At 42.9% G+C, this 23,918-nt stretch overlaps 1 protein-coding gene across 1 annotated transcript; it reads left to right on the forward strand.

The window, feature by feature from the left end:
* Nucleotides 1–767: 767 nt before the first annotated feature.
* Nucleotides 768–12,443, forward strand: HSD17B2 (hydroxysteroid 17-beta dehydrogenase 2). The gene is made up of 5 exons (XM_075161490.1): nucleotides 768–1,724; nucleotides 6,242–6,454; nucleotides 6,761–6,946; nucleotides 10,026–10,163; nucleotides 11,799–12,443. The coding sequence occupies exons 1-5, from the start codon at nucleotides 1,448–1,450 to the stop codon at nucleotides 12,155–12,157; spliced, it is 1,173 nt and encodes a 390-aa protein (XP_075017591.1). The 5' UTR covers nucleotides 768–1,447; the 3' UTR covers nucleotides 12,158–12,443.
* Nucleotides 12,444–23,918: the final 11,475 nt, after the last annotated feature.

The following is a 23,918-nucleotide window of genomic DNA, read 5'->3' on the forward strand; positions in this document are numbered from 1 at the left end:
GCAAAATTCTCCAAGGAAATCTTTAAGAAGATGCCTTAATGGAGGGCAAGGTGTAATTGACCTCGAGACCAGTGTGCTACTAAAAGAAGAAGCAGCAAATGGCAAAGAGAAGTGAAAATAGTTTACACTTTGTGCACTAGTGGGAGGATGGATGAATGAGTGTTCACAATAGTAACGAATGGCAAGCAGACCTTGAGAGTAATGTTCCTTTAAGAAAATGACCTCATTTCTAATGTAAACTACCTATAGAGGTATGTAAACATTTTCACTGGCTGTAAAAATTTATATTCAACAGATTTGTCATGCCATAAAACCCCAAAGGGATAATGGAATGGAAACGTGCTTGTGTCTTATGTTAGGTTTGCACCCTGCACTCCAATCTTCCGGTGTCTGTCTAAAATAAAATAGGTCAGCGCTACCTTTTCTTTCAGAAAACCAGCTACATCGTCTTAGCTGGTTGTGTGATAACTTAGGCTCGTCTCTCAAACCAGTTAGCAGGGATTTTGAAACAGGGTTAAATATGCTTAAGTTGTATTTCAATCCTTTTACTGGCTGGATTTTAAAATTTTCTTATTGTTTAAATACCTTTCAGAGTACACCACAGTAGGTGTTAAATCTCTCAAATATATTCAATTACTTTTTTCCCCCTAACTTACTGCGGGTATTGAACCAGTGATTCCTGTCAAAACTAAGGTGAATGCTGTCACTGGAGGTCAACTGAAGACTCAGTCTCAGGTGTGTTACCTGTGTTTACTTAGCTGGTTTGCCATTAAGGGGACTTCGTTATCACCCCTTCCCAGCCTCCCCAACCCCCTTGATTGTCAATTAACTATAGGTTTTTGCTGAATGTGGAGTAGGTAAATGGCCAAAGGTGTACACTAAAGCAGGGAAGGTCATTTTGGGCATTTTGTTGAAAGAGGAGGGTGGCCCATATGTGATAAAGCCCAATGCAAAACACACAGTTTGCACTACAGAGAGTAAATAACCCTGTCCTGACTCATTTTTGTCACTGCCTATCAAAAATCGGTTCCACTGAAACTACACCCTAAGTTTTTAGGCAGGAAATTCCAACTATTTCCCATAAAGGAAACTGTTCTTTTTTCACTGTCTAGGAAAATGTGCTTTAAACATATAAAACATATAGCAGTTAATTTTTCCCGAAGCCAGCGCTTGCTACATCATGTCCATTCCCAGTGCTGTCAATCATTATCCAGCCAGCATACTGTTCAGAAGGTGGAGCTGTCAGGCAGAAGGAATAAAAGGTAAGGAAAGGAAGGATTCTGCTTCTTGCTGATGCCAAGGGTAAGTGAGATTATGTCAAACCTTTAAACAGAGTCCCCTTTCTCTGCCCCACCCCCTGCTCCTATATAACACGTGCTGCGTTTAGCAACACCTGCTTTTACCCAGCCGGTGGCGGGGAGTGTGTGCCTGCTTCTTGCCCCTGCCGATGGATGCTCTCACCGGCAGCCCCCTTGGGTGGCTCTGCGTGGGCATCACCGTGCTTTTTGGGGTGGCCGTGCTCTGCATGGCCAAGAGGAGCCCGGTGGAGAAAGTAAATGTGCTGGTCTGGAACCTCCTGCCTGCCTTGCTGGGGCTGCTGTGTGTGGCCATGCTGGGTGCCGGTGGAGGGCTGGTGGTGTTTTGCACTGTGAGTCTCGTCTCCTCCGCGTACCTGGGTGGCAGGGCGCTGCTGCCCGTGGGCGACAAAGCTGTGCTCATCACAGGTAAGGTGCTGCAGACGTGCTCCGGGAAGCAAAAACTGGCTTTTCTCACAAGTGGGCTGGAAAACTTTGTGTCCTCGGGTTAGGTATCTGTGAAATGCATGCTCGTAAGGTTTCCTTTTATTTTTTTTGCTCGTTTTATTTGCTTTGCCAGAGATAGTTTTTTCCAGGTAAATAAGTGTTCTCAAATTAAGTAGAAAAGCATCTTAATAGATGCTATTATTTTTTAGTGTCTCATTTAATCTTTACAAGTAGCTTTTTAGACATACTTCTGAAATTAACTGGTGCAAAAACCATAAGAATACTTACGATGGTCTAATTCTTTAGGAGAGACGCTAATTTCTGGAAGCCCTCAGAAGACTACATTCATACATTACTTTTGTTTACTTGAATTTATTGCACTGGTTACGGATGTACGGTCATCTTTTGGTGTGCGCGGTTACACAGTGCACACTGTTTATATCATGCATATATTTCAAGACACTGGTTTGGTGCCATCTCTTTGAAACGATGTATGAAATCATTTGGGAGTGAGTAATTTCCTTCGCTAGCAGTGAAAGTTCAGAGCTGATGAATTCAATCTGTATTAACACTCTGATCTACTCAAAACCCGCTTTTAGTTTGCAGGGATGGCATTTTTGTAGTTTTATGGCTTTTCTCCTTTCTTCTAAAACTTTAAATGTTGTTTATTTGTGTTAATCAAACCTTTAAACCAGAGTGCCTGCCAACTGCTTCTTGCGCTGTTAACTTGCTCTTTTTTGTTTTATTTTCTGTTTTTCCCCTCTGGAAAGCTGAATGAAGTTGCTTTGGTTTATATAGCTATTTCTTGCAGAATTTCATTTCGTTTTATAGGGACAACTGGAAATAATTTAGATTTGCCTAGCAAGCATTAATATGGGGATTAAATACAAAAATTAAAAGAGGACAAGAGGAGCAGCAAGTTCTTCGCTTGCAGTTTATCTGCCAGGTGGGTTTCTCCCTGCAGGTGTATCAGATGAAGATGGGTATCAGGCAGGGGGGAATAGGGAGCACTCCTTTTCCATCCCTGCAGACGCAGGGGTTGTGCTTGCACTTGAGCATCTTCTTACTTTTGTAAGACTGCAGTTCTTCAGGAAGGAGCACTCTCTCAGAGCTTACCTGCTCTAGAGAATTTGAATTGGAGCAGTATAGGGGAGTGAAGAGCCTTTGGGTATATTCCAGCAAGTGAATGTACTTTCTTTGTACCTGTGCTGCAACTGTCCTGAAGAAATGCAAGTTTGGACTCCTCCGACAGCTGACGCATCTGAGGAGGCTCTTCTTGGTCTTTATTTGAATCCAGACTGATATGCAATCAATCAAACTGAAATGTTTGAATGACTTCATCAACTGAAATGAAAGTTTTACTCAACACAGTTCTTGGTTAAATTGCTCTGATTGTAGTACTTTTCCCTTTACCAACTGTAGGATGTGTGTCTGCATGCATGTGCAGGTGCAAGGTGCCTTTAAATCAATTTTGGTGTCATTTTCTCCCGTTTGGACAAGACCTGAGGCAAGCACTTCATGGGAAACGGTGATTTGTTTTCTTCTTTTTTCCCCCCTTTTGGCCCCGCAGCGTTGAGGAATGCTGCTGTGCTCTGGGCAGCTGCCACATATCACTCGTGAGGCGGCTGCCTTTGGCCGGAGGATGGAGTAATCTCTGTGCTTCTCTCTCGGTTTTGTCAAATATTGTTCTGGTCCTCTTTGGGTGTCCCTTGTACGGGTGCCACTGTGAGTTAGTTATTTAAGACGGCAGTTCATCGGAGTACCACGATAAGGGAAAACTGTGCCCAGTTGTCAAAATGCTTTTTCACATGAATAACTGCGGGCATGTGAGCAGTCTTAAAGTCATTGGTGAAACATTTCTATTGATCCTCTTGCTGGAAGTGAGTGATTTAGTGTCCTTAAACAGAAGCTCCTGGGCATGCACACACTTTAGTGTAGTTTGGTAGACCCAATAGGCAGCTTCCCTAAAAATTAAATTACTGTGAAGATCCAAAGTAGCAGGAATTGTAAAAATTCTTGCCTCGGTTATTCTGTGTGCAGTGGGATGAATTTATTCAGATAAGTTGGTCTTTTCATTCTTGGTGTGTGACTTGGCATTCCTGATGCCCAGTGTGAGTCAATGATAAATTCTCAGTAACGATTCAGTTAGAGTCAGTACTAACTGCCTTTCTTCTAATAAATCTTCTAATCATTCACAAATTGTTATTTTTGACATAGAAGCAAGGGGGGGCCCGGAATCCTCTATTTCTTCGCTATAGAGACCTAACTACTGTTTGAATTTTATGAGTTGAAGGGTAAAGTTTCTCTGGACTTCAATACCAGGTCTGAAACTCAAATCAGACTTGTTTTGCTAAAATCTGGGGACAAACCTAGTGGCAGGCACAGATAAATACTGCTCGTTATTTCCTTCACGGGGTTGCTACACCCATCCCTGGTTGTTGAGCACTCTGCCCCTTCCCAAGTTAAAGCTGCGTTGTAAAACTTAAGTAATAATCTGTGGCTGTGTACTTGTTGGGAAGGATTTGATCCAGAAATAGGGTTTTTCACTAAAAGAAAAAGAAGGAAAAACAATCCACCCCCAAACCCAGAAATCTGTCATGTCTTTGGGATATTTTCAGGCCTCTTCATGTCTCTTTAGGGAATTCCAAGAATGCAGGTTTGTTCTTCTGTTCTCTTTCAGGTCAGGGCTGCAAGAAGCTAAGTGTGATATATGTGGTCCTCTGGTGCATCTTCAACAACTGCAGACTTCAAAAATGCCAAAAAGCTGTTTGGTTTTTTTTTTTTTATTTTTAAAAGAATTAAGTAGAGCATGACTAATTCTTTTCAACATCTTGCACTGATTGATCCAGGCATTTAGTACGTGTTTCTTTCAAGTCACCTGGAATTAATTTTTTTCACCTTTCAGGATTAAAGCCCCAGTTAAAAGACAGAACCCAGAAATTAAGATCTAGCATGATTAAGATGAGTCTCTTTGGCAGACAAATTCTATTGACTATGGATTTTGAGTGCAGCAGCAGGCCTGTGAATAACTATGATAATATCTACCTCAGTGTGCCGAAACCACAGATTAACCCTTTAAAGTTTCTGGTAGGGTTAAGTAGGGAGTATTGCAGCTCTTTCACAAATGAGGAAACAGTAAAAAACTGGCAGGAGTCCCAGCTCTTTGTCCCGCATTCAGGTTTCCAGCCATGCAGGTGGATTTGGAAGCAGTGATGTAATAAATTGCTATTGCAGGAGATGATAGCCAAGCCCTGGGACAGCCCCGTGGATCTCGGCGCACATCAGCACGCAGGAGCTTTCTTTTCTTTCTTTGACAGTGGAGGGTGTGGTGCTGTATCATGGGACATGCTGATGTATCTCTGCTTTACAGTGTGAATATTGCATTGATTTCTTAAACTCCTCGTTTTCCTCCTGGTATTGTCCTTTGCTAAACTCCTGCAGCACAGTCCCTATAAACTCCTTCCCTGTCTCTAGCGGAGCCCTGTGTCGCTTCATTGGGAGTCTTGGTGGGCAGATGGGCGAGATGTTTCCTCCCTCGCCAAGATGTTTCTCTGTAGATGGGAAGAATGGAAACTGGAATTTAAAAAGACACTGGGAAAGAAAACGCTTAAAAGTATCTTAAGATAGTGGCAGCAAAATACTGTGTCAAAGGGAGAGACTTGTGAATCAAATAAATTATTTGTTAAATATTCATCATTCTTACCTGGTGGGAGGAATTGCACAGTCGTGATCACGGAGATCATTGTTGTGCATTTGCTTTAATGGTGCTTCCTGCATTTGGTAGATCATTGCTTTAGATGAACAAAGTTTGGGAATAAGTTTACAGGAGGATAGATGGAAGTTTGCATGAATTAAATAGCTGGTATTATTTGGCATAGCCTAAAAATGCCATTCTGAAGCTTTCTTAGGGTTTGAAAGCATTGAACTCCTTTGCAGGTAAAGAAACAGTTGCTTAGCTTTGGCTTGGTGGCAGCCTGTGACCAAAAAGTATTTTTCAGAAGGACCCAGATGGTAGATGTTTGAATAAAATAACGCAACTTCTTTGAATTAAGAAGTAGAACCCAACAATTTCTTTGTATTCCAATGCCTTGTACTTGCTTTGTCCATCTGAGATTTCAAATTAATGTACCTGTGTGGTTTTTTCCTGTTGTTTTTTTTTCCCTAGATACTTTTAAAATAAGGTTTCCATCTGAATATTTGTATAAAACCAATCTGGGGTTTTACTTCTGTAAATCTTAGAGTCTCTCAGTGGGAGAACATGAGCTGATGCCATCAGCTCTGAGCGAAGAAGACATGGTCTATCAATCTTTGTGGAACATGCAAAGGTCCAGCTCCTCAAACCGTCAGATCTGAACCTGTCTTCCTACTGTCATATGTATTTCAATGACTTTATTTCCTCATCTTTTTGGTTACATTTGCATGTATTTCCAATTTCTTTTTTTTTTTAGATGATGGTTTAGGACAGACCTACTTTTCAAGTGTCTTTTTGATGCTTTCAGGAAGTGACACTGGGATTGGACACGCGCTGGCTAAACACCTGGATAACTTAGGTTTTGTTGTGTTTGCTGGGGTTTTGAATAAGGACGGACCTGGAGCTGAGGAACTGAGACGGACCTGTTCTCGGAGACTCTGTCTCCTGCAGCTGGATATAACCAATGCCACCCAAGTCAAGGAAGCCTATCTAAAAGTCTCAGAGAAGGTGAAAAATACAGGTATGGCTTTTTTGCCATTCTAATGGGGGTACTAATGTACCTGCTTACAAGGCGCATCTCTTGCCTATTGGCTGCATCATGGTTTATATGTGTAGGTCATTTCCACCCCTCAGTCTGTGGGCAGATTGACTCCTGATTTCTCGGACATATGAAAAATGGTGATGACTGTTCATGGAGTGGTACTGTGTATCTGTAGCTGCAGATCATCTTTGCCATGATCTGGAGGCACCACCCAGCTCATCAGTTTAATCTTTATGGAGTTGATTTCCTGCTGTATAGCAGCCCTGTGCTTTCTCCTCTTCCTAGGACTCTGGGGAGTTGTGAACAACGCAGGCATCCTGGGCTTCCCTGCCGATGGTGAGCTGCTCCCCATGAGCATGTACAGGCAGTGCATGGAGGTGAATTTCTTTGGGGCTGTAGAGATGTCCAAGACCTTCTTACCATTACTTCGGAAATCCCAGGGGAGGCTGGTTAACATGTCCAGCATGGCAGGTGAGCTGAACTAAAGCACTAGATAAATTTCTGGTGCAACAGGAAAAACAACTAACTTCCTTGGCAAAAATACTGAGGAAGGTGTCGGTCAGTCTTGCTTGTCAGTACACCTAGGGCGTTGGTATCTAGGTAATAAGTGCAGGTTTTTCTTTTGTTTGGGATTTGCTGTTCCCAGAAACCAGCCCTTAAAGCAGAAGAGTTTAATATGGCTAAAAATACGCTGTTATATAAAAGACAGTAAAACTCAGATCTTGTGTTATAGATAGTATGAGTGATAGCTTTGTGAGCTTCCAGAAACATGGGTGGTAAATCACAGATGTTCCTATAACACGTTCCAGCAGAAGTCTGTGACCATCTCAGTTTGTGTGTCATTGAACCACATCGTGGAGATGCCCCAAAGCTGTCTGTCTTACGCAGAGGCAGGTTTTCTTCCATTTGGGCTGGTTACAGCTAAAGTTTTGGCCTTTTTTTAATACTTTGGGTTAAAATTGAAGCATATATATTTTGGGTACATTCATGACATTTGCCATTTGTAACAGTCTATAATAAACGTTAGATATTTCAGTTGGGCAGCTCTACCTCTGCACCCTTGTAGGGCTCAAGTACTATAGTTAGAGTGAGAAAGCACAATGATTAAACACCTGCTGAAGAGAAACATTTAATTCTTCAAGAGCAGAAGGCAGTCCTATTTTTTGCTGCATCCTATGGTTCTTTCCAGAGTGCACAGTCCTAGAGCGTGGTCTGCTAATAACCTGGGACCTGAAGAGAGTGTGTGTTTATATTTCTTTAAAAATATTTTGTTTATCTTCTTAAAAATACTTTAGCCTAACATATTAGCAAAATGGTGTTTTTTTCATTAATAAAATAACTCTTTAAAAATGATTAACAGCATATAATATGCTCTCCAGTTATGTCCCATAAATTGGATCCTGTGCTTACTATATATATGCCTTTATAACATGACCTTTTATTCTAGGAGGACAGCTGAGATGCTAAGATATAGGAACAGAAGTAATAGAGTATCTGGTAGCCAACAGCTGAGGAGCAAGAATGCTCCTTTGAAAATGAGACCTGCTAGAAGCAGGATGTCATGATGCTGGAAGGTATTTTGGTTTAAGACCTCTTGAGGATTTACCATATCATCTGCTTCCCAAATTGTCCTTTGCCTTGTCTTCTTGGACCCTTATTTCTGTGCAGTTTGGTGTCCACTCAAATCCTGCCGTATTGCTGAGGTGGCTTGTGCAAGCATTACCTTGTGTTCATGGCTTACGTTGAGGATGTGGCCTCAGCCTAGCTTTGACACTGCCATCTTCTGTTTCTTTTTTAATCCCAAGTATGTTTTGTATCTGCATGCCTGTGTTTGTGGATCATTGCTGACACTTAAAGAAATCCGGACTGAATTATCAGAAGGACCTTTCTGGTGCTACTCTGCCCACCAGCCCTTGCAAGCACAGAGACAGAGGACAGGCCTCTGTTTTCTCTGAGCACCCAAGTGAAGCTTGCACTTTAAGTGTTTTGGGGCAGATGTCTCAATTCTTGGCATGAATCCCCGAGCTGCCTTGCAGGGGTAAATGGAGAGCTTCCCTGTGCTGAATAATTTGCCCTGACAGGAGTTGATAATGACCCTGCTTAAACCATAGTTGTTCGCACAGATGTTCTTGCACACGGCCTGGTTTGGGTAAACAGCTTCCTCTTAACGCAGCGTCTGAGGGTCCTTTGGTAAAACATTAGCAGAAAAGTTAGTGAGGTCTCATTGTGCCGAATCTATTTCTGTCTGTGTAGAGCTAATTTAACTGGACTTGAGGTTAGCCTGACCTCAGAGGGAAAAAATATGTGATTCAATTGGCTCAAACCAATTGAAACTCAAACTTATTCAGATGCATACAGAAGAATAATTAACATATAATTGGCCTGACTTCTTCAAAGGAATAATTGTGTAAGAAGCTCCCGTGATACCTTGGTCGTTGCAGTACAAAACCCAATAAATGGCACCAGTGGCTTACCTGAAAATTCCCCTGTATCGAAGTATTTTCTTTTAAAAGCTTCAAATAGATAAATGTGTAATATTTGAAATGGAGGCCGTGCCGGAGGATGCCCAACTCCCCATGCAGACAGGAGAAGAGGTGACGTGCCTCAAGGAGAAGGGTTGCCCATTCTGTTCCCTCCTCCCTGCTGTGCCAACACAGCCAGTGGTGGATGTGATGAACCCTAAATCTGGCAGTGATATTCTGTGTGGTGATAACACCAACCTCGTGGAGAAAGGGAAGATGCTCAAATCAAAATGTCTTTGGATTTTCATAAAGCTGAAGAAGTGACAGTCTGCCAGGAAATCTCTGTGTTTGGAAGATACTCTTTTCTGGAAGCTTTTGTTTTGTAAACATATGGATTTATTTTAAATTCATCTAAAATAGTGGCTGTTTTCTATCTTTTCCATCTGAACAAATGCTGCTGGGATTGGAGAAGATAAGATATAGCTATAGGCAGAGGATCTGCTTCTATGATGGGTCTTGGAGAGTTCTGTCACCTGGGGCATGTGATTCCAGCTTTGGTTTGTCCAAGAGGTTTTCCCCACTCTTGCACTGTTGTCTCTGATCTTTCTGAAACTAGCTGGAAACAACTGGAAGATAGCTTGGCTTTATAAAGCTAAAATGGAGATTACTTACCCTGTTGTAACTGTGGTTTATAGTAGGAGCTTGAAATTCATGTTACAGTGACAACAAGAACAGCAGCATTAAACTCTTGCTTCACTATTTTATGAACTAAAACATTATCTGTGTTTCTGAAACCAACAATCATAACTTTCAGCAGTTTTACCCTTAAATGCAATACAGTTTATTTTTTCTGCCATGCAAGGTGTCTTATCAGGTGTTACTGAGCATAACTGCTATAAGCAACTGCTAATTTACAACTTTCACTTTTTTTTAACCTCTAGAAAGAAATGATTCCCTCACTGACTTGTCTTTAACCTCAGTGAGAACCGCATAATTTTGGTTGCACTATAATCTTCCTTCTAAATCACGAAAATAAAGGCTGGAAAGAGCCGCCGTCAAGCTTTATCATGTTTATATTGCTCCTGCAGGAGGCATTCCGCTACCGAGGTATGCTGCATACGGTGCATCAAAAGCAGCTCTGTCCATGTTTTCTGGAGTAATGAGACAAGAGCTTTCCAAATGGGGAATTAAAGTTGCTGCAATTCATCCATCAGGCTTCCGAACAGGTTGGTATTTCACATTTTGGGTAGTTCTTTCTGCCTTGCCTCTTTCCATGTAGTCCAGCATCCTCAAACAGACCCTGAATGATTCTCAGCAGTTGGACTTTTTTCCCATTCTTCATGTTGGTTATGGAAATAAAGATCCGCATTTTTTGTGAGAGCTACTCCCTCCAGTTCTGCACACTGCCTGCCTCTGCCTTTCTCCTGGGCAGAGGGGAGAGCTCTCTTTGCTTTGAGATAGGGGAGTGTTCAGGCAATTGGTGCTTTCTCTCTGCTCTGGCTTTGTTGAAGTTTTTTTTTAAAAAAAAAAAAAAAAGAGCATCACTGTGTGGTTGATTGGAGTCTTACGACTTGCTTGTCCTGCATGAGAGCTTCAGGACTCACTGTCAGTCCTACCTTTCTCAGAGCTCTCTTTATTGAGCTGCTCAGTCTTGCATCGAAGTATCTGCAGCAATACCTGTCATCCTGCTTCCTTGCTGTCAGTATTACTCTATATAGTCGTGAGCTTTCTTCTTCACTCCGTCCCTCTGCTGTGCTCTTGCTGCTTTCTGTTCCAAATCTTCCTTCCACTGCTCTGAGCACTTTCTGCAGAGCCTGTCTGGGTTACAGACTCATCTCCTGCTGCACCCTGTGCCCACCCGGGAGCAGGGTGGGTGTCACAGAGGTCCCTGCTCTGTGGACATGCCTGGCAGCTGCTTGAGGACAACATCAAGTCCTACTGCTGCCTACTCAGAAAGTCCTGGTGACTTCATGGAGACAATTTTTATGTTGATGAAAGGGAAAATGGTCTTTTTCATAAAACTCCGTGCCCTTGAATGCCTCCCCTCCTGAGGAGGTGCCCTGCGGGGCACTGGGCTCTGACAGCACCCATGTGGTCAGTGGTCCCTGCCTGAGGTTTTACCCTCAGGGCCCCATTTAGCTGTTGTCAGACTTCTGGATGAAAACTTCATGCATCAAAACAAGTCCCGGTATTTGAGATTTAAATGTTTATTTAAAGATTTTTCTTTATTTGCAGTGCTTAATTCATGATAGTTAGGCAATAAATGCATTAGAAAAGCCACTGCTTTCATTCTTACATGATACAGATGGAGGAAAAATAGATTTCTTTTTTTTTTTTAAATCTGGCCTAATACAAGCCTTATCCTTCATGAAACTAGTTATTGAAATACCAATATCACTTGTGAAAGAGGAGCTTAGCACATGGCCAACCCAAGTGAATCCTGTTCATCCTAATTTGCCTGTCTTTCCTCAGTCACTCACATCTGTTAATAAATACTGGTTAGAAATACCCACAAAATAAATAAGGACAGAATGGCAAGTCGGGGGTGGGGCGGAGAGTGGGGTGGGGGGAAGGAAAAAATGCTGATTTGGCCACAAGAGACCCTTTTTAGGTAGAGCTGGTAACCAAATGGTGCATGAACCCCGTGCTTTTTGTATAGTTTGTGCTTCGTGCTTTCCCTTCTCTTCCATGTAAAAGCACTTGCAGCTAACCAGCTGTTTTGGCTGTTCTTCACTGACCCAGTTTAGAACAACTGTGAATCAGGGTGGTGGTGGAGAACAACTTATTAACTATTAATTATAGGTGAATTTTTTTAATTCAGCCCCAAACCCACTTGCTATCCTGTGATGTTCCTACTACAGGTATACAAGGCACATCCGACCTGTGGGATAAGCAAGAAAAAGAGCTGATGGAGAACCTCCCAGCAGACACAAGGCAAGATTATGGTGAGGACTACCTCCTGGGGCTGAAGACCTACCTCCTGCACATGCCTGCATACTGTGATGCCAACCTCTCCCCTGTGCTGAGTGCTATCCTGCACGCTTTGCTGGCCAAGAGACCACACGGCTTGTACACCCCCGGCAAAGGGGCTTATGTGCCCCTCTGCATCTTCTGCTACTTTCCTCTCTGGTTGTATGACTTTTTCATTAGTAAGATGCTGAGTACTGAGTCTGTCCCAAGGGCGCTGAGAACATCAGAAGTTGAAAGCAAGAATCTCTAAGGTATCCATCAGCATTTGTCTGTCTTGGTGAGATAACTGGGAAAAACTCTATTTTAAGACACTGCTATTTATCGTACTGTCTTTATTAAATTGCATTTACACTGCCTTGCAAAGAGAGGTAAATCTTTGTGTTAGGAGTAATGTTCAGGAAATGTGGTGGATAAACAGAAATAGAAAGCTATCCCGAGATGGGACCTTTGGGGAGGAATTTCAATGTTTTCCTGTTGTCTTTGTATCTTGCCTTCTGTATAAGGTATCTCATGAGGTTATATAGTTCCTGTCTGCTTCAAAAGGCACCACCAACACACAGACAGATGTATAACTTGTTTTTCAAAACAAAACAAATAAATCCTTGAGAGTCAACAACGTTCCTAAACATTATAAGGAGTTGCATATATTCCTATCGTTGGACAGATTTAGAAATGTCTAATGCAAATCTTCCTCACTGCAGCTTCAGCCTAATACGTTTTTCTTTTTGATTCTATTGCTGTTGGACCTGAGAAATGATTGACCTTTTTTCCCCCAAGTTTTGTGAAGTATAGTTGTGATGTTTGTAATGTGTCCTCTTTGCTAGACTAAGCAACATAAATTAGTTGGGGGAAAAATGAACAGATCAAGACAGATCAAGACCTTCATGAAGAAGGAAACAATCTCCTTCCTACAGTATTAGAAAAAGTAGTAGTAAGTATATCAGCTGCTAATTTGATATGACTGTTTTGGTCATTCTGTGTATTGCCTGTATATGCCTGTGCTTCTTTAATTATTAGTAAACTGATCTCACTTCTGCTTTTTGTACAATTCCTTACTTGGTTCTGGGTTTATGAAGAACTCACATTTTTGCCCATTTCTCCTGACACCTTCCTGTGTCTCCCTCTGTGTTGGGGAAGAGTTTGTGTTCACTCTTCTAAGATCTGTCAGTCTTCAGGTTGGCTTCATTGGAGTCCCGTGTCCATCTTCTGACAGATTTTGGTCACTCCCTTTCCCTAAATGCATTCTAGGAGCATCAGGTGCCCTCCCTGCCACTGGTTGTCCCTGCGCCCTATACCATAAAACCCTCACCAATGTCAAGAAGTTGGGCAGCTTGCCTATATTTTTCCTACCTCACTCCCTTTTTTCATTGCCTGTCACATCCTTAGGCTTTGAAAGGCTGTGATATTTTGAAAGAAAGCCTTATCCCCCTGAGTTCCCTGGTTTGGCTGGCTGTCCTGTGCCTTGCTTTGACAAGATGCATTTCTTTTCCCATGATGAAAAATTAAAAGTCATCACATTCCGGGCTTTAAATGTAGATGCACTCTTTTCCTTTCCTTTCTGAGCAACTTCTAGTCTTCTGTCATAATCCTACTCATGTGATGTACTCTTGCAATCAACTGAACAAAATCACAATTTAATTTGCATCTGTAGTATTTCTTCCATCTCTTTCCTGCATCTTTTACATCAATGCAAGACTCCTGTAAATGCACAGAGGATGCTCAGCAGGCTTGGCCCACCATTTTAATTTGTGCCCCAGTGTGGAAATCCTCCTGTCCTGTACATCTTGTCATGATTACTGCTTTTGCTGCTGAGGCTTATCTCCTTGTGTGTTTATATCAGTCCCCTGATTGCAGACTTTTGCTTTCCTTTGAGAAAGTGTGACCAAAAATGTTTTCCACTCAGAAAATCTGGGACTATTTCTATCTCTCTGCCCGTTTATTCCTTTATTTATTTCCCAAATTTTTTATTTGTCAGAAAAGCATGTAATAAAAAAATAATATTTAGTTACTGGATTGTTGTGACACTTTTTCTGTCTCATCTGACTCTTTGTGCTTTTTGGGGACCAGTGCTACAGCCCCTCCCTTCCCAGGCTGCCCTTGTTCCCATAGTAGGAGAGCACTGAGGAGGAAGGTGATGGAGAACCTTCTTCAGAGAAAAGGGACAAGATGGTAGTCGGTGCCTTGTTTCGGGCAGGACATGATCCCCAATGGCTCAAAGGCAGCTTGTGAGCTGAAAGGAAAGGCAGGTGCAATGGGGTGCAGAGCCGGGGTCGCGCTGGGTGGCAACTTCTGAATTTTGGCTACCCTCAGGGTGAGGGAACTTGCTGTCAGTCAGCCTATCTCCATCTTGGATGGAGGTGGTTGTTTTTCACTAAGCACCCAATTTAGGTGTATCTTAGGTGGGCTGGAATTTTGCCCTTAGGCACATAAGTTATACAACCAAAATTCCTCTTAGCAGCCAGTTAACTGTTTTGTGTAGCAATCTTCATAACAATCTTTAATTGTTGCTTTGGTATTTGGTTGTGGTTATAAAATGTAATTTTTTTTCTCCCCTTCACTTTCTTAATAGAAATACTGTCTTGCACATTGCAGACATATTAAACTAGGCATCTACATGGGAGACTGGATTTCTTTTTTTTTTTTTACTTTTATTTCCCAGGAAATGCGTGTTATAAATAGTCATTTTGCATCTCTTCATCTAAATACAAAGTTATTTTAGCAAGTCTCAAATAATTGTGGTATCAAAGATTGATATTGTTTTGTTCCTACAGGAATTTTACTTTGTGTTTTAAAGATAATTCTGTTGTAACACATTAGTGAATTATGTGTCATTTAATGGGTTATAGTATTAGAGGTAAACTTCTTTTGCTAATGGCTTGCATTGCAAATAATCCAAACTGTGAATGTGAAACTGGGAGAACGGCAGAATAAATTGTGGGCGTTTGTGGCCAACACGCCGATGTGGATGTTAACGCTGATGCTAGCTTATGCTCTCAAGGACCAGTTCTAGTTATGCTCCTTTGCTTACTATAAAGGCTGTTCTAATACAAATCTATTTTAGGGGTGGGAAGAGAGGATGTTTAGTTCTAGCAGTGGAAACTGATGTATTAAAAAACCCAAACTAATCACTGTAATTTGGGCCTATTTTCAAAGATAACATTTCTAACAAAAAGCATATGGCATGAAGAAAAGCATCTGAGAACTTGAAGAAATTGGCTGTAGCCCTAAAAAAGAGCTAATAAATAATACTCTAAAATGTCACCTAATGGCCCACTCTAATCAAGTGTGTATATACTAAACACACACACGTGAATAGTTTAAAAGGGTTTATAAGCTGCAGAAATCATGATTAAAGGGTAGGTTTTATACACATCCCTCTGATCCAGCCTCTGGAATGCAGGTTGTGACCAAGAAGTAAATACTGTCAGATGCTTTTTACCAAGCAAATCCCTGGCTGGCGTCCAGGGGCTCCCACTCTCCTACTCTGCATTTATTACTCTGGCTGACATCTGTTCTTACTTCATGTGAACAATTGATTTTAAGATATGTCACCTTTTGTCTCACCAAAGCTAGTTATAAAGTCGTGTTTATAACTTTTTTTAGTCTGGATCCATTTGCCCTCTTTACAGGGCCCCTGATGACAACCATATCTAATGCATGCTTCTAGCATTACAGGCTGGGGAAGAGAGGTAAAATATCAGGTGGTTTTGTGATTACGTCACTGGCTGGCCATGGCAGAAAGCCACGGTGGGGAAGTTTTGGTGGCCACCTGCCGAAGGACCATCTCTGCATTTCAAGAAGGGTTAATATGTGGGACTGTCCATGTGGCTGGAGGTAAGGAAAAGGGCTGTGAAAGTTTAAAGCGTGTTCAAATGAGAGCTCGGACAGTGAGTTTTGGGTTGGATAAAACTGATGGTGTAGGAGAGTGGGGCGCTCTGGGTCACTGAGGGTTACGGACTCGTGGGGCAGGAATTAATCCTAAAACTGCTTTCAAGCTCTGTAGGAGGTTGAGCAGCCCCTCCTGCATCAGGCCGTTTTATGCTGGCTGCCTTGGTAATGTTTATGCACAACTTTGTTGTTCAAGCCAAAGCCATCAAATACATTCAGTAATCTTAAAGCCCATTTTTCAGTAGTAGAGGCCACATTCCTATGAGTGCGTGCTCTGGCCTGTGAGGGTTTTTTTTTTTTTTGTTTATAGTTGCATAAGAAAAGTCATTATAACTTATGTATGTATTCTTTGTATCCAGGGAACTTTCAGATCTCGGTGATGTCAAAACACACTGGTTTTGCTGTAAATTAACTAGTCCAGGCACAGCATTGCACAGATACAACTAAAATGGGTCACGTTTCATTCATTTGAATCAGAGTGTCCACATCTGGCTATCACCACCCATCTGTGCACCAGTCATATTTACAGCAAGTTTGGGACAAATATGAGTTTGGTCATTTTTCCTAAAGAGACTGGTTCTGGGATCATTTCTGGGACAAAACGTTGCCTGATCTAGCCTTTTTATGGCTATGTTTTGGAAGCCAGCTGGATTCCCAAAATGATGCAACACCCAAGCGTATTGTGCATAATGGAGTCGTCATATTTCTAGGAATGCTCAAAGAAAATTCCTTTGAAATAAAATTCATGCAGGCTTCAAAGGAAAAGCGTTCAAACAAAAGATCTTGGCTCTTGCAAGGAAATTAACAGGAGGGTGGGTGGTGTTTTTTTTTGTTTCTTAAGTGTTAGGATTCATAAATGAAAAGTATTGCCACTGCCAGGAAACACCCAGCACCTTGGATCCTGAGATGCCTGAGGTGCAATCGTTCCTGTTGAAACTTGTCAGCTGATGTAGTGCTCCCTGGTATGCAGACACCATCGTAGGCAGTATTTGAATAGCCAATGCTTTTGTCATCCGAGCTGAAGATTAGAGCTGTTGCTGTTCACTTATAGATGTGTTGTGGCAACCTTGAGACAGTGGGCTTTTACCATAGTAAGAGAGGTGATTTGCTTTTATTTTTAAAGCATGACCAAATCATAAATCAAGAATCACTGACATCTCATGAAAGGAGGCGAGTTCTAAATCTCTTTAATAGGATAAATGGGTTTAAGCATGCTGTATAGGTCATTGTAACCTAAGCTAATGAATCTGGCTTTAACAACCTGTATGAAAGTAATTATGGTGATATAAAGAGTCTCCACAGGTTTAATGCCTGGAATATGTAGGTTAAACAATCCAAGTTTATATCCCGGTTCATCTTGTTGCCTTTGCTTTGGAAGGAGCGCTGAACAAGCTGGAAGCTAATCCTGTGAGCTAAGAATTTGGATCTTGCAACTGCCATGAGTGAGAAAAGTGAGGATGACTCAGTGGTCGAAGGATGGCTCTCAAATCCTAGTGGAGCCAGCTCAGCCTTTGCTACTAGTTTGATAAATCAGGAGAGCTCTGGGAGATGCAGAGTGTGTAGGTCTTTCTACAGAGCCTTTCAGAAGTGACCTCTTAGACTGTTTTTCTCCTGAGAGTTTCACATTCCGGCTATGTTTCCACCCAGCCCAGCTGGATTTGGGACTTTCCCCTTGTGCTATAAAAGGACATGTTTCAAACTTCAAAATAAGAGCTGAAAGATGAAGCAAAGATCAAGGGGTGTGAGAATGAAAGATCTAAAGAGAACAAAATGACAGGGATTGGTATAAATGGCAGACAGCGAAGGAGGCGAAGGAAGGAAGCACGGTGATGCTCAGGAAATGAATTTGAGCAGGTTCAGCTCCATTGGTATGTCCTGATCTCGGTCATGTTATCCTACCCACTGTCTTCCACACCTCCTCCACCACCTCCTTCAATACCTGACCTTAAAAAGTGATATTTAAGAGACTCTGAACTGTGATAAAATTACTTACTTTGAAGCCTTACTCGTGTTACTTGGTTTTGTAGTATCCCGTCCCACAAAACCCTGGGATGGGGATGGCCTGTTCTGACATAGGGTGTTGTGGTGAGGACAGGGGTGGATGCTCCAAGCTTGACCTCCTCTCAGTGGCTTTGGGTGGTAATGGGAGAAGCAGGTCTGTTATTTCCATATCCCTTGGAACGGGGAGAAGATGTTGGCGGTGGGACAATGCACATCAGCGCTCCCACGCTAAGCCTATACAAGTCTGGCAATGCTGACTTGTTTGTTGCCTTTCTTTGGGGGAAAGAATATCACAGCTTGCTTTGTTTCATAATGGAAAAAAAAAAAATCATTGCCCTGTAGCCATAATAATTTCCATAGCGTCATTGTCTGTCCCGGGTTTCCTGGGGGCATGCCCTGTCAGCAACAAGTGCTGACACCAATCCACCAGCATATGTGGAAATCTCTGATGCGTGTATGACATGGTGAACAAAGCAAACAAGGTGAAGAAGATGATGTGCATCTGAAAACGGCCCGAGGGCGATTTATTCCCCTGCTGTGTGGGCGAATCCTACCTTTTCAGAAAAAGAGTTAGAAATCACTGCTATGGCTTCTGTATATCTCAGAAAGCATCTTAATGCCTTTAATTTCTTAAACAAACTCAATTCGCTGCCTGAAGGACAAAATCCTAAAGGGCTAATTTAATTAAAAAGACGAATGAGGGAAAACAGAGCAAACGATACAATTACTGTGTTTTAATGTATATACAGCAATGTAATCATGTTGCATGCTTGGCACAGATGAATTAAGGGAATAAGAGGCTTAAAAACTTAGCATTTTTGAAAATGTTTTATCCTGTAGAGTTGTGTTAAAAGTTCATGCTGGGAGCTGGCTGTGTCATAGTTTCATTTGAATTACATGTTCATGCAATAATATAGTGTTGTTTATATCCCTTCACCCCAAATATTGTCACTATGATTGCAAACACGTTGCCTTAGATGTTAAAGTGGGAAGCACTGTTCTTAAAAGAAAAAAAAAAAACAAACCAGGAAAACATCCCCAAAAAGGCACCCACTCACTAGCTGTGACCCGAAAACATGATTTTGGGCCATGCCATTGCTCCCTCTGCATTTTTCAAGTGTTCTTAAGGATAGGAGAAGAATAATAGTAACAGTAAAAAAGGATAGATGTTAAAAACAAGAAGATAAATTATTCTGCTCAGCCTACTGGTTTAACATAGGGTGTGGAGAAGCAAATGGGACGCGGTGACAGACCCACGTGCACCGTAATGGATGGCTGTGTCCAAGGGGTAGCGGCACAGCAGCCCAACTCCAGTGGTGTCGGCTGAATTTGAGCATCAGGCACCAAAAGGTGCCTAAGCATGAACGAGGGCAACGTGATGGGTGTGCCACATCCCTGGTAGAGCTTAAAGTGAAAAATCTAGCAAACTGGCTTTGTGCAATGGAGATAAAGGGAGCTCCTGGTCTGGGAGAGGTTGTGTGCTCACTGGTGCTGAGGTGCAGTGGTGGAGAACGCTGCATTGAGGGGTGGGGGGCTGGATTTTTTGGGTCGGTTGGTTTGTTTGTTTTGAAGTCTCTTGAAAGCATTGGTAAACATCAAAGATTTCCTCTGTGAGGAAGGGAGGAAATGTGGACTTTCACCCTTAAGTTATCTGAGACTTTTAGTTGCAATATGCAGTGTCTGCACCCCACTGTCTGTCTTTTAGGGGATTAATGACTGAAGAGGCGAGTCTTTCTGTCTACGAGGGAAGGATTATGGGGATGTTTCCTGACTGTGTGAGCTGAGAGGCAGCTCTTTCGACCTTTTGTGTATCTTACTCAATAAAAATACCCAGTGCCTGCAGAAAATCTTCGGTCCAACCATTTTGAGGGAAATGGCTTAGAAGTGCCAGATGCCTCTGGAAGAGTTAATCTTCCATGTAAACATTTGCACAACCTCCTGGTATCCACTGAAAGAAGGCATTGCTTTTGGTTTTCTCTTCTCACTCCATAGTACTTCATCAGCTTAAGAGGACGCTCTGTTCTGGCAGCGTGTGTATCTGGGTAAGGAGGGAAACTGGGCTGATGATACATGGTTTGCCTGTGGTTGCTCCTCTGCTGAGGTTTGATTGTCTCCTATTCCTGGGGTCACATATGCCACTGTGGACTCTGGTTCCTCAGAGCCTCTGCTTGGTCTTGATCTGGGCTGGTCTTGAAAAGTTCTTGCTTCGTTGCTCTTTGGCGTGCAGCAATACATCCCTGGAAGTATTTAAAAGACGTGTAGATGAGGCGCTTAGGGACATGGTGTAGTGGGCATGGTGTGTTGGGTTGACAGTTGGACTCGATGATCTTAGAGGTCTTTTCCAACCTTAATGATTCTATGATCTAGTGGAAGCAGTATTGCGATTGCTGATGTGAAGGGATAGCCTCTTTAAGACTGATCCTGGCTCCACTACGGTTTGTGGCAGCTGTGAGGTACCTGGCAAGGTCCCACCTGACCATGTGATATACCCACACAGGCCTTTTTCTTTCCAGAGTGACATTACTACTGTTCGCTCAAGCAGGGCAACACCTGCACATCAGAGCTGTGTTACAGCTGCCTCCGTCTGACAGCTCCTGAGTGTACTTATCTCTAGGAGTGGAGTCACTGGGAGGGAAGATAAGTGTTGGCTCTCCTACGGGGAATGGGCAGTTAGATTACGTCTGTCAGTATGTCACTGCCACGCGTGCAGCTTGGCAGGAAACACTGCAGAGCGCCAGCCACGCCTGCGGGGTCCCTGGGCATCCGCAGCAGGACGGCTGAGGGCAGCGTCCAACGCATGCCGCTATTGCAGGAGCCCCTAGAGATAAAGCAAATACCTCCACAGAGAAATGAAAGCTCTTCGGGCTAGGTTTCTTTAACCTTTTGAAGCCCTGTTGTAACCTGCATTGTTCCTGGTTTTAATGGAAGTTTCTACATGTAACAAATTCCTGGTGCAGTAATTAAGTTTTCAGTACTGAAGCATTTAAGTCAAGTGTCTTAATTTTTACACTAATGAACTGGGATTCCCCATGGGTTGTCACACAAGCTGTTTCAGCACCACAGAAATCTCTCGCTGGTATTTTTTGGGAAGCAGTAGTGACAGCAGTTTGCTTCTCCTCTGACCCCTCCATGCCATTGAGCTGTTTGCTCTCCACTCGTGTCAAGGGTGACTTTGGCAATCCAATTCCCTTTAGGCAATGGAGCTGGTTGCTAATTTTTCCCATGAGCAGCTTTCTACTCCCTTCCAGCCTAAACCAGCCGAAGCTCCTCTTTCTCCCTGATCTGATTTATTCAGAGACTGCAGTATGACTTGGGACCAGTGGTGAGAGTGAAAAGTAGGTGTTGGTGGGGCGCAACCCGTATCTTGTGTGGACTATATGGAGGAATGTTGCTGGCACCTCTGTGCTGCTGCTCAGGGGGAACTGGGGGTAGGACCTTGCTGGCCAACACTTATCGGTAAAAATCCCCCTTTAGACAGCAAAACTGCTGCTGCCTGCTCGGCTGCAACCACCCAGATAACTCTGTTTAGATAGCAAACAGATCCAGCAGCTCTTTGCCAGCATATTAACTAGACAATTTATTACACTTTGCTAAATATTTACAGCATATTGACACCCAAATTTTAGCAACAAATCTTCTTGCATACAGAGATGCTTTGGGTTGTAAGGAAAGAAGCAACATACTGGAAAAAATCCCCAGAATCCCTAAAAGTCACATGAGTTTTACCCAACATAAGTATCTCCTCTGCATTTGAGCTATGGTCTCTTTAACTCCAATAATCTAATTGTTGTAAGATTTAACAGGGAGACAAGCAGGCGATTTAACTATTTTTCTATTGTAGTGGTAGATGAAAAGGAAAATCAGGCTGGGGTTGAGTGGAGGTAACCACTGGGAGAATATGAAGAAAAACAGGGATTTCCATGGCTGAGCTGCATCTGGGGAGACCAGTCACCTCGCTGTGTACTGCCAAGAGGGACAAGCGAAACGGTTCCTGTCTCCAAATGATAGAGATGAAAATGATGAGAAGCAAGGGAACGCGTCCTGGCACGTTGCAAGGAGCCGGCAGGAGGGAGCTAATGAGGCATCCCCAAGGCCAGGCGCAGTAAATTCAGAGTTAGTGCAGGACATCTCCCATCAAAGCCTAACGCTGCCTTTCCAAGGTGCCAGGAGATGGCCTTGGCCTGGGGAGCACGACCCACATGGGCAGGGGGTACCAGAGGCTTGACTTGGTAATACTGAACTGCCCCAGCCCCCAGACCAGACTAGTTCTTACTGGTGTAATAATCTTGTGGCTCTAGAAAGCAGAGGAAGGTCTCTGACTTGGCAGCTTTGAGGTCATGCATTTTGTAGAAAGATTTTGCTGTTTTTATAAAAATGGCATTGTTGGCCTCATGCATTTTTGGGACTGGATCTGTGTCTGGTTGCTGATATTGCAGTGTCAGACCTGCAGCAGGTAATTCTCACTGTCTGCATGGGACTATAGGTAGCTGTTTGCAATGAGCGAGTCTGGGCTTCTTTTTCTTTTCCAAAAAAATTTATGTTTGTGCACGCCCTGAACGTAAACCTAGTGATAAAAACAGCAGGAGCCAATCTGCATGAACCATGGAGGTGGTTTGCAATCAAGTGCGCAGTACGCACTGTCCCAACTTAAAGCCCTAATTAGTTTGAATAGAAATTAACTCTGCAAATTTTCTTTCTGGGCTAAGGAAGGAGAGAAGTGCCAACCATTCAACCTCCTTGCAGTCATGCAGCCTCCCGTCCTTTAGCTAAACTCACTGAGCTGAGGCAACCGATATTCTCATTCTGAGTAGACGCTTACTGCCAGAAATACTTAGAATGGGATTCACAGGATGTTCTGATTACAATCTGGATCCTTGCAAACAACGAAGGCCAAGGGGAAAAAAAAATAATACAGGGCTTGAATTTGCAAATGAAATCATATTTCATGCACAATTCAGAAGAAATTGTGAAACCTTCCCAGGCATGAGAACCGCTGCCATTTTATGCGTGTGCAGCTGGCTGTCCAGAGTCCTGCCAGGGCTCCTCGTTTATTTATTCTAAGCAAAAAGCATTTTAAAGGGAGGAAGCCAAGCCCCAACACCAGCATCCTCTTACCTTGTGGTCATCTAAAGTTCCCCTGGGAAGCACAAAAACTCTGAAGGCCCTCAACCCCTTGGCAGGACTTAACTCTTTGGTCATATGTCTGAATAGATAACATAGGTATGAATTAAACAAAACCAAAGCAAACATGAAGAAATGAGAAAAACTGCCTCAGCTTACTGACACTAAGGTTGAACTGGAGAGAGCTCTGTCCTTCTCACCTAATCCTTTCCTGATAGCGGGCTCTTTCTTTGTGCCCATAATACCCCTCAGGCTGTATCTGGTGTAGAGACCCCCATCAGAGAGCATTAATTAAAGTGCATCTCTCTCTCCGGAGCCCTTACACCTTTCCCTAAGTCCTCCCTAAGATTCAATTTTTCACCCTGAAACTTCTTTTGCTTCTTCTTTATCTATGTGGCTGCCTGGCTATGCTTCTTAATTAGATAACTGACTTTCATTCTTTCAAATCTTATCCAGAAATACAGTTTTTATCAGTTCTGCAGAGATTCAGAGAAACATGAATGACCACCTCTTAATATTCCATGATTTCGCAGCAGCTGCTGCCGAGGGCTTTTACGATGATGGAGTTTATGCATCCAGAAGGGCAACTTGTTCCGCAGTTAAGCGGGAGATGCTATAGTTGTGTCACAATCTGCCATCTGTCATGGAGGTAAAGCTGAAGAGGCAGAAAGAGTGGAATTTATGGCATGATTACTTCCTTGCAGTGCCTGGTGTCTTCTTCGTCCTGCAGAAGATACCACTCAGCTTCAACGAGGTAAAATTGTGGTTGGCCAAAAGTGGTGGATGTCTGTGAAGATGGCCATAAGGTGGTCAGTGATGGATGTTGGCCATCTGTGTGCTAATGAACAATACGGACCCCTCCTGAAGTTACTCCCCAGATGGCAGCGGGAGAGGCTCAGCCTTTCTGTGTCTGGCTGTACGTGATCCTGTCATGGATCGAATGGGCAGGTGCGAAGGGAAGGGAGAACTGAAGATAGCACCAAGATAATCTTAGCAGACGT

This window comes from Calonectris borealis, chromosome 12 (genome assembly GCF_964195595.1).
Source record: "Calonectris borealis chromosome 12, bCalBor7.hap1.2, whole genome shotgun sequence".
Taxonomy (NCBI): Eukaryota; Metazoa; Chordata; class Aves; order Procellariiformes; family Procellariidae; genus Calonectris; species Calonectris borealis.